An 11068-nucleotide genomic window follows, 5' to 3' on the forward strand; every position below is an offset into this window, starting at 1 on the left:
TGCAAACCATAGTCTGGCTTTTTTATGGCGGTTTTGGAGCAGTGGCTTCTTCCTTGCTGAGAGGCCTTTCAGGTTATGTAGATATAGGACTCGTTTTACTGTGGATATAGATACTTTTGTACCCGTTTCCTCCAGCATCTTCACAAGGCCCTATCTGTTGCTCTGCGATTGATTTGCACTTTTCACACCAAAGTACGTTCATCTCTAGGATACAGAACGCGTCTCCTTCCTGAGCGGTATGAATGCTGCGTGGTCCCATGGTGTTTATACTTGCGTACTATTGTTTGTACAGATGAACGTGGTACCTTCAGGCGTTTGGAAATTGCTCCCAATGATGAACCAGACTTGTGGAGGTCTACAATTATTTTCTGAGGTCTTGAATGATTTCTTTTGATTTTCCCATGATGTCAAGCAGAGGCACTGAGTTTGAAGGTAGGCCTTGAAATACATCCACAGGTACACCTCCAATTGACTCAAATTATGTCAATTAGCAGATCAGAAGCTTCTAAAGCCATGACATAATTTTCTGGAATTTTCCAAGCTGTTGAAAGGCACAGTCAACTTAGTGTATGTAAACTTCTGACCACTGGAATTGTGATACAGTGAGTTATGAGTGAAATAATCTGTCTGTAAACAATTGTTGGAAAAATTACTTGTGTCATGCACAAAGTAGATGTCCTAACCGACTTGCCAAAACTATAGTTTGTTAACAAGAACATTGTGGAGTGGTTGAGAAACGAGTTTTAATGACTCCAACCTAAGTGTATGTAAACTTCCGACTTCAACTGTATTATTAACATAGCAGAGATGGAAAGCAGTGACTGCTCCTCTATTGTCTCTAGTCCCACAGCTGCCTGTCTACAGAGCACCAACGGGAGACAGGTTGAGGCACAGAAAACTAACCAACCACGTGGCATCCTAACTATCTGCCTTCTATGGATTTGGAGTTTTTCTACAAGATAGAGAGAGAGAGATGGGGTGGACAGAAAGAGAGAGTGTGGATAAGAGAGAAAGAGAGGGAGGGTCGGGAGAGAAAGACGAGAGGGAGCTGTTTCACTCCTCCTCTTCCTTACCCCCATACTCTTCATCTTCTTCTTCTTCTTTTTCCTACTTCTCCTCCCGTCACTCTGTATGCCTCTCTGACAGGCCTGCTGTAATTTGTCTCTTTGTCTTCCCCCTGAGTCTCTCTGTCAGAGTAATGGCCAGGCCTGCAATAACTTCTTCACTGGCCCACCAATCACAGCCCTATAAATAACAGCCAGCCCTTCCAGCTTGGCTGCCATAGACTCACAGAGACCGGACAGAATTCCCAGAACAGATCAATACTGCATCCACGACACATGACAATAAACATAATCCTGCATGTTGTATCATAAGATTGCATAATAATCAGCACGACTGGACAGTTTTTGTGTTATGAGAACATTTGCCACAACCGAACAAATGTTCTGCGAACTTTCACAGAAACAATTTTGGTTTGCTGGGAAAACATTACTGGTACATGATGTTATTACCTTACCTGGAAACCAAACGAGAACTTTTGGGGAACGTTCTGTGGCGGTTGTTATAGACGTTGTGCACAGCATTTTAGTGACTGTGAGTAGAACGTTGATAATGTAAAAATAATAATAATGTTACCAAAAACGTTATTTTCGTGTTTTTGGGATGTTATCATCCTAATGTTAGATAGGTAAAAAAAAGCAGACATTGAATATCCCTTTGAACATAGTGAAGTTATTAATTACACTTTGGATGGTGAATCAATACACCCAGGCGTCCTTCCTAACTCAGTTGCCGGAGAGGAAGGAAATTGCTCAGGGATTTCACCATGAGGAAAATGGATACTTTAAAACAGTTACAGAGTTGAACGACTGTGACAGGAGAAAACTGAGGACGGATCAACAACTTTGTAGTTACTCCACAATATTAAAATGAATGACAGAGTGAAATGTAGGAGGCTTGTGCAGAATAAAAATATTGTGTTTTGTTCATATCACTGAGTACCACTCTTCATATTTTCAAGCATTGTGGTGGATGCATCATGTTATTGTTATGCTTGTCATCGGCAAGGACTAGGGAGTTTTTTAAATAAAAATGTATGTAAAAGAGCTAAGCACAGGCTAAATCCAAGAGGAAACCTGTTTCAGTCTGCTTTCCAACAGACACTTGGAGCCAAATTATATTTTCAGCAAGACAATAACCTAAAACACAATGCCAAATATACACTGGAGTTGCTTACCAAGACGACATTGAATGTTCCTCGTTACAGTTTTGACTTAAATCGGCTTGGAAATGTATGGCAAGACTTGAAACTGGCTGTCAAGCAAGCAACTTGGCAGAGCTTGCAGAATAAAATAATAATAATGGGCAAATATTTTACAATCCAGGTGTGCAAATCTCTTCGAGACTTACCTAGAAAGACTGACAGCTGTAATCTCTGCCAAAGGTGATTCTAACTCAGGGGGTTGAAAACGTATGCATTCAAGATATACATTTACTGTATGTGTATATATTTTTTTTTTACAATTGTTCACATTTTTCTTACACTTTGACATAAAAGTATTTTGTGTAGATCGTTGACAAAAAAAAAAAATCGCTATTAAATCCATTTTAATCCCACCTTGGAACATACTGTAACAAAATGTGGAAAATGTTGAGGGGTTTGAATACTTTCTGAAGGCACTGTACCCTACTGCTGTCATTCTTTTGGGAGCTGCTCCACTGACAGCCAGTTGGGAGCTACGCTCTTGCTGCCTGACAGATGATCCCGCTCAGGCTATGTATGCAGCGTGAGAAATAATCTACATAACGAACTAACAGCTTCCAGAAGTCGTCTGTTTTTTCATCAATTATATAGCCTAGATTGAAAATAGTATTATTACAAAAATAATTCCAATGTTTAAAGCTAACACGTTTCGGAGCAAGGTCCTTCATCAGTACTAAAGTTATTCGCTTTTAGCTAGTTATATCAGTCAAATGGTGCACTAATTCAAAGGTAGATCTCTGGCTCTGTTTGGAAGCTGTGAGAGATGGAGTATCCGTTCTTTAGCAGCATTGGGTTGGAACAGGTGAGGGGAGCTAGACCAGACACACACACACACACAAGATGGAGTGTGTGTGTGTGTGTGTGTGTGTGTGTGTGTGTGTGTGTGTGTGTGTGTGTGTGTGTGTGTGTGTGTGTGTGTGTGTGTGTGTGTGTGCGCGCGCGTGTGTAAATATGCATCTGTGTGTGTATGCTTGTCTGTGCATGTCTGTAAGTGTGTCGGAATGTGTGTGTGTTCAGCAATCCCTGCTGTGTGACAGTTGGCATATGGAAGCAGTCTGGTTCTGTGTGTCTGATGGTGTGCCACTGACAGTGCCAGCCTGGTGCCCCTCAGACCTCTGCCACTATGCCCTGGCACCTGGGAACCCAACACGGCACAGTGGTGCCTGGAGAGAGGGGCTAATAAGACCACAGCTAAGGCCTCGGGCCACACAGAGACGGATGACATGCACAAAGAATGTACTATGCCTCTTTTTTATACATTTGACATTTTAGTCATTCAGTAGACTCTCTTATCCAGAGTGAATTACAGTTAGTAAATTCGTCTTAAGATAGCTAGGTGGGACAACCACATATCACAATCATAGTAAGTACATGTTTTCTCAATATAGTAGCTATCAGCAAAGTCAGAGCTAGTAAGAGGGGAAAAAAGTGTGAGTGTTAGTTCACGAAAGGCTTAGTTCAACACATTTCTATTTTTGAGAACAACAATAACTTTTAAAAAGGCAGATACATTATAGATAGCAACCTCAGAGAGAAACTCAGAGTATTTTGACAGAAAAATATAAAAAACAATTCTTAACATAGCATTTGTGTGTAGTTGCCCTTTAATTCAATTCCGCACCTAGCAAGAGACCGTTGTGGTTCGCTAGCAGTGTTTCTGTAGCCTACTGCAGGCTACAATGTACAGCGACGCACATATGATGGCAGGGTTTGCGGTCAACATTTAATATTCATAACTGAATATCACATCGCAGAAATTGAACCAAGACTTCAGACTAAACTTTTTAAATACCTGGTTTGCATACCTATTGCTGCCTTAGCATTTACTGGTAGATATCATGAGTTGAAATGTATTTCCTACCTACAGTGCCTATTCACACCCTTTGACTTTTTCCCCAAATTTTTGTTTTACAGCCTGAAATTAAAATGGAATAAAATGATATTTTGTGTCACTGGCCTACACACAATAAATACCCCATAATGTCAAAGTGGAATTATGTTTTTCAAAATGTTTACAAATTCATAAAAAAAGGAAAAGCTAAAATGTCACTAAGTATTCAAACCCTTTGTTACGGCAAGCCTTTTAAAATGTATTTAATTTTTATTTAATGAGGCAAGTCAGTTAAGAACACATTCTTATTTACAATGATGGCCTAGGAACAGTGGGTTAACTGCCTTGTTCAGGGGCAGAACGACAGATTTATACCTTGTCAGCTCGAGGATTCAATCTAGAAACCTTTCGGTTACAGGTCCAACGCTCTAACCACTAGGCTACCTGCCTAAATAAGTTCAGGAGTAAAAATGTGCTTAACAAGTCACATACTAAGTTGCATGGACTCTGTGTGCAATAATAGTGTTTAACATGATTTTTGAATGACTACCTCACACCCCACATATAAGTAAGATCCCTCAGTCGAGCAGTGAATTTCAAGCACAGATTAAAACAGATCAGAAAGGTTTTGCAATAACTAGCAAGGAAGGGCACCTATTGTTAGATCTCAACTTAATGGGATTCTTAGCTAATGTTTTGGGAATGTACCCAGTTTGCTGGTAGTCACTCCAACTAGATTCACTCAACCCTGCCCCTACCCACTCCAGTCCAACGCACTCCTGACTCCAGTCCAACGCACTCCTGACTCCAGTCCAACGCACTCCTGACTCCTGGTCAAGAACACACACACACACACACACACACACACACACACACACACACACACACACACACACACACACACACACACACACACACACACACACACACACACACACACACACACACAGAGGTCTGGTGCCCCTCAGAGGTTTTAGAACACCTACTCATTCAAGGGTTTTTCATTATTTGTACTATTTTCTACATTGTAGAATAATAGTGAAGACATCAAACTCTAAATAACACATATGGAATCATGTAGTAACCAAAAAAGTGTTAAACAAATCAAAATATATTTTATTTTTGAGATTCTTCAAAGTAGCCACCCTTTGCCTTGATGACAGCTTTGCACACTCTTGGAATTCTCTCAACCAGCTTATTGAGGTAGTCACCTGGAATGCATTTCAATTAACAGCTGTGCCTTGTTAAAAGTACATTTGTGGAATTTCTGTCCTTTTTAATGTGTTTGAGCCAATTGGTTGTGTTGTGACAAGGTAGGGGGGGGTATACAGAAGATAGACCTATTTGGTAAAATACCAAGTCCATATCATGCCAAGAACAGCTCAAATAAGCAAAGATAAATGACAGTCCATCATCACTTTAAGACATGAAGATCAGTCAATACTGGAAAATTTCAAGAAATTCGATTCATTTTGGTTCTGATAGAAATTCCCCTGCTTCAAATTCAATAGTTGCTATATTAGCTAATTGATCATTACTGAGCAGCAAATGTGTAAAGTACTTAAGTAAAAATACAAGTTGGGTTTCCGGGCCAGAGTGCACATTATACCGTGACATTCGGGGGTCTCAATTTTTTCCGTGGGGCCTATGTGTGCACGCGCTAGCATTTTCTATTTATTATGGGCCTAATAGTAAAGACGTAATTTAATGTAAAAAAAAAAAGTGTTACCTTTTCTTTTGGCATGAACACAATCATGATGTTTTCATCTTATTGTCAAATACATAACTTCAAAAAGTAGACTTCCTGAGCATTTTTGTCACGCCAATTGATGAATGGAAAGAGAACCATCGGTTACAAAACACCAAAAGTGTTATGACATTCGGCTATTGTCACTGGGTCTACATTCAAGTAGCCTAAATTAATTGATGCGTCATGCTGACAAAATTACCTTTTTTGTAGAAAGAAAAGTTGGGACACCTGAAAAGGGTCTGAGAAACAGGACAGTCCCAGGATGAGAAGTGCAGCCACATGGGATAGTTTAAAAAAAACATGACACAGAGGTGGGGGTGGAGTTCCGGGAATCTGATTAGGAACACCTGCTCTTTCCATGACATAGACTGACCAGGTGAATCCAGGTGAACGCTATGATTCCTCAGTGATGTCACCTGTTAAATCCACTTTAATCAGTGTAGATGAATGGGGAAACAGTTGAGACATGGATTGGGTCCCGTGTTTCTCAGTTTCTAAAGCATGGTGCTTGCAACGCCAGGGTTGTGGGTTTGATTCCCGAAGGGGAACCAATACGAAAAAGTATGACAGATGTATGCACTCACTAATGTATGTCGCTCTAGATATGAGCATCTGCTAAATTACTCAAATGTAAATGTAATTGTGTATGTGTGCAATTCTGAAGGTGAATGGGCAAGGCAAACGATTTAAGTGCCTTTGAATGAGGTACAGAATTAGGTGTCAGGTTTGAGTCTGTCAAGAATTGCAATGCTGCTGTTTTTTTAACGCTCAACAGTTTACTGTGTTATTAAGAACGGTCCACTACCCAAAGGTCATCCAGCCAACTTGACATGATTGTGGGACACATTGGAGTCACCATGGGCCAGCCAAACTGTGTAATGCTTTCGAAACCTTGTGGAGACCATGCCCGGACAAATTGAAGCTGTTCTAAGGGCAAAAGGGGGTGCAACTCAATATTAGGAAGGTGTTCCTAATGTTTTGAACACTCAGTGTACAGCATTCCTCAAGACACACATAGAGCCTGCAGCAGCACTCAGAAGTGAAGGACAGAGAAATTGTGTGTGAGTGACAAATCATGAGGCAAATTGGTAAAAAAAAAAAGGCACTTTGCCCCTCTTTTTAAAGATTTTGTGTCATTATTTTGTATTAGACTAAATCAAAAGGGGTGGGACGTTGCCCCACCTGATTCGAAAGTGATGGGGGGAAATTGGCAGCTCGCCACATGGTTTTTTCTTCTGGTGACCCTGATTCATCCTATGTTTACTTACGAGGTGGAACCATACACATATTTCCGAATGGTCAGTAACACTCTTCTAAGTCCATAGCTGTGTCCATATGCCTGCTCTACACACCCATCCCTGTTCTGTGGACTCACTCTGCATGCTGAACACTATTTTGGATACCCTGAGGGAACAATAGTGGAATAACTGAAGAACGAACAGCCTTGGAGAACATGGGTGGAATAACTATACAGATTTTACAGTGTCTCCCCGTACTGTATCGAACCCACTGCATCCTGGCATATTTTAATTGTTGCCTTTTGTGGAGGAAGTAGGGTGTTGACGTGTGTCTTGATCAAAGGGTAGCGAAGATGGATCACGTGATGAGTAAACTTTCTGAGACGTGGAGACTTGCTTAAGTACATTCCATCACACACCCTTGAATGTCCTTGTCTGACACACACACACACACACACACACACACACACACAAACATGCACAAAACTGACACTAAAGAGCCAGAGAGCCATTGAAATAATAAAGGCTAAATTGGTCGGGTTGTCTTCTCGCTTGACCAGTTCACAGATGTGCTTTGCATTAGGTCCTCTGAGACACACAGGGCCTCCGCGGACAGAGTTCATTACACTGTGCTGAGCAGGTTACACATTGAGCACTGCTCTTCTTATCACACTTTCTCTGCTTAATTGGCCTGCCTTCTGTTCCCTATTGTTATAGCAGTTAGATGTCTGTGTGTGTATGTCTGTCTGTGTGTGCGTATAAGTGCGTACATGCGTGTCCGTGTGTGTCCGTGCGTGTCTGAACTGCTTACAGCTTGGAAATTAGAGTACCTTCTAGTGCTCATGTCTAAAGTGACATTTTAGAAGGTGAAAAAATGGTTTTGGAGAAACGTCCTCATCCACAAGCTAATGCAAAATAGATGGAGAGTATATTTTCACTACTCAGGCTCTAATGTGAGGAAATGACAGTTTAAGTCTGTAAACCAAATGGCCCCCTATTTCCTATTTTGACCAGGGCCCACTAAAAAAGGACAACATGGAGAGAAAACATCTTCTCTTGAATTACAATGTAAAAAAGACCTATAGTAGCAATTATTTGCTGACCTATCATTACTTGTGATTCATTTTCTTGAATAAAATCATTTTTTCAAAGGGTACAGTGCCTTTGGAAAGTATTCAGACCCCTTGACTTTTTCCAAATTATGTTACATTACAGCTTTATTGTACAATGGATTAAAAAAAAAAGTTTAATCCTCAGCAATCTACACACAATACCACATACTGACAAAGCAAAAACAGGTTTTTACAAATTTTTGCCAATTTATAAAAAATTATAATATGTATTTAAATAAGTATTCAGACCCTTTGCTGTGAGACTCGAAAATGAACTCAGGTGCATCCTGTTTCCATTGATCATCCTTGAGATGTTTCTACAATTTGATTGGAGTCCACCTGTGGTAAATTCAATTGATTGGACATGATTTGGAAAGGCACACACCTGTCTATATAAGGTCCCATAGTTTACAGTGCATTTCAGAGCAAAAACCAAGACATGATGTCGAAGGAATTGTCCGTAGTGCTCTGAGACAGGATTGTTTCGAGGCACAGCTCTGGGGAAGGATACCATAACATGTCTGCAGCATTGAAGTTCCCCAAGAACACAGTGGCCTCCATTCTTAAATGGAAGAAGTTTAGAACCACCAATGCTCTTCCTAGAGCTGGCCGCCCGGCCAAACTAAGCAAACTGGTGAGAAGGGCCTTGGTCAGGGAGGTGACCAAGAACCCAATGGTCACTCTGATAGAGCTCTAGAGTTCCTCTGTGGAGATGGGAGAATCTTCCAGATGGACAACCGTCTCTGCAGCACTCCACCAATCAGGTCTTCATGGTAGTAACCAGACGGAAGCCACTACCCAGTAAAAGGCACATGACAGCCCGCTTGGAGTTTGCCAAAAGGCACCTAAAGGACTCTCAGTCCATAAGAAGCAAGATTCTCTGGTCTGATGAAACCAATATTGAACTCATTGGCATGAATGCCGAGCGTCACGTCTGGAAGAAACCTGGCACCATCCCTACAGTGAATCCTACAGGGATGTTTACCTTCAAATAGAACAACGACCCTAGCACACAGCCAAGACAACAAAGGAGTGGCTTTGGGACAAGTCTCTGAATGTCCTTGAGTGGCACAGCCAGAGCCTGGACTTGAACCCGATCTAATGTCTCTGGAGAGACCTGCAAATGGCTGTGTAGCAACGCTTCCCATCCAATCTGACCGAGCTTGAGAGGATTATGGTAGAAAAATTACAAGATGATGTTTTCAGACTGTTTATGCATCAAATAAGGTTTGATGAGTACTCTCTCATCTGTGTCTGTGGGACTGAGTTGGGCCTCTGGGGCTTGGCGCTAGCAATTGATTATTGATGGCTTGGTGATAAAACCTACAGCTTGCATTCCACAGAATGAGTTGGTGTTTGTATACTGTGAGGTACCAGGGTTGGAGATGTCTCTCGTGTGGATGGCTGATGGGAGGAACCTTGTCTTAGGGGGCAAACCCTGGTTTCTATACAATTGGAACAGTCTTCATAATAAATGCTATCTGGCTGGGGGATACTCCTTTCTCACATACAAATCCTAACCTTTTTGACCTATTCCAGACATCTGTTGTTTGTTACGTATTCAGGAGGATGTGTCTTAACTATAAAATAATGTGGCTCAGTTTCTGCTCGTCGAGCTCTCGGCATCGCACTTCAGAGTGTGGGATCGACCAGCTTCATTATTGCAATAATTAATCAATATTAAATGAAGATGAATGTTTTGAAGAAACGACAAAGTCTCTCTCACTGAATTAGAATATTCCACAACAGGATCTGCAGAGAAGAATGGGGAAAACTATGTCATACCCAAGAAGAGTCGAGCCTGTCGTCGCTGCCAAATGTACTTATATATATATATTTGCAGCAATTTCAAAACACCTGTTTTCGCTTCGTCATTATGGGTACACTAATGAGATTTGTTTTTTAGAATAATGCTGTAACATAACTAAATGTGGAAAAGGGAAGGCGTCTGAATACTTTCCAAATGCACTGTATATACACTACCGTTCAAAAGTTTGGGGTCACTTAGAAATGTCCTTGTTTTTGAAAGAAAGGCTCATGTTTTGTCCATTAAAAAAACATGAAATTGATCACAAATACAGTGTAGACATTGTTAATGTTGTAAATGACTATTGTAGCTGGAAACGGCTGATTTCAATCCAGGTGTGTGGCTTAGCCAAGTCTTTAAGAGGATTCATTTCAGGTTTGTTATTCAGATACGTTTCTCAGATACTAAGAGAGGGAGACAGATTTCTGATCAGTTTTTTTTACATTTAGATCATAAAAATGTATATCACTGGGGTAGGCGGCACCTGATTCTAGATCAGCACTCCTACACTGAGATGTTTTGTTAATAAGGGACATGGTCTCAGAGCGGATTTAAATACAGCAGAGAGACCAAAAACTAAATCCTATCCTGTGAACTTACCTCAGGTTTCCATGGCAACTTCTTGTGGCGCTGGCTGAGAAACTTCCTGATGTGGGCATGGTCTCTGGGGTCAGCTCCAGCAGCATTGGACTCATCCTCCTGGAGAAGGACAGAGAACATGGTCAGTGGGGGGTGGTTGAGACAGGGATGACAGTTATGGAGAAAAGAGAGAGAAAGAAAAAGCATCCAAAGGACATAGAAATGGAAGAAAGTACAGGCCTAGATGAAAGTAGAGTGATGGATTATGGTAAAGAGGAAGAGGGAAAAATATGCACATTATAGGACGAAAAAGCAGATGAAAATGAATGAGAATATGAGAGAGGGGTAAAGGGAAAGATTGTACCGTTGCTCTTTCACTGTATAAATCAAAAAGTGCAACAATAGAAATGTGGTATCCCTTGCAGTGCACAGAATATGTGATTAGCATGAGGTTGTAAGTAACAAACAAAAATCCCAGGACATAG

General features: G+C 41.0%; 1 protein-coding gene across 1 annotated transcript in view; it reads right to left on the reverse strand.

The window, feature by feature from the left end:
- b4galnt4a (beta-1,4-N-acetyl-galactosaminyl transferase 4a) overlaps positions 1–10724 on the reverse strand; it is a 188217-nt gene extending 177493 nt beyond the window's left edge. The window contains exon 1 of the mRNA XM_039017968.1: positions 10605–10724. Within this exon, the coding sequence (XP_038873896.1) occupies positions 10605–10724 (120 nt within the window). The remainder of the gene's footprint in view (positions 1–10604) is intronic.
- Positions 10725–11068: the final 344 nt, after the last annotated feature.

This window comes from Salvelinus namaycush, chromosome 21 (genome assembly GCF_016432855.1).
Source record: "Salvelinus namaycush isolate Seneca chromosome 21, SaNama_1.0, whole genome shotgun sequence".
Lineage (NCBI taxonomy): Eukaryota > Metazoa > Chordata > Actinopteri > Salmoniformes > Salmonidae > Salvelinus > Salvelinus namaycush.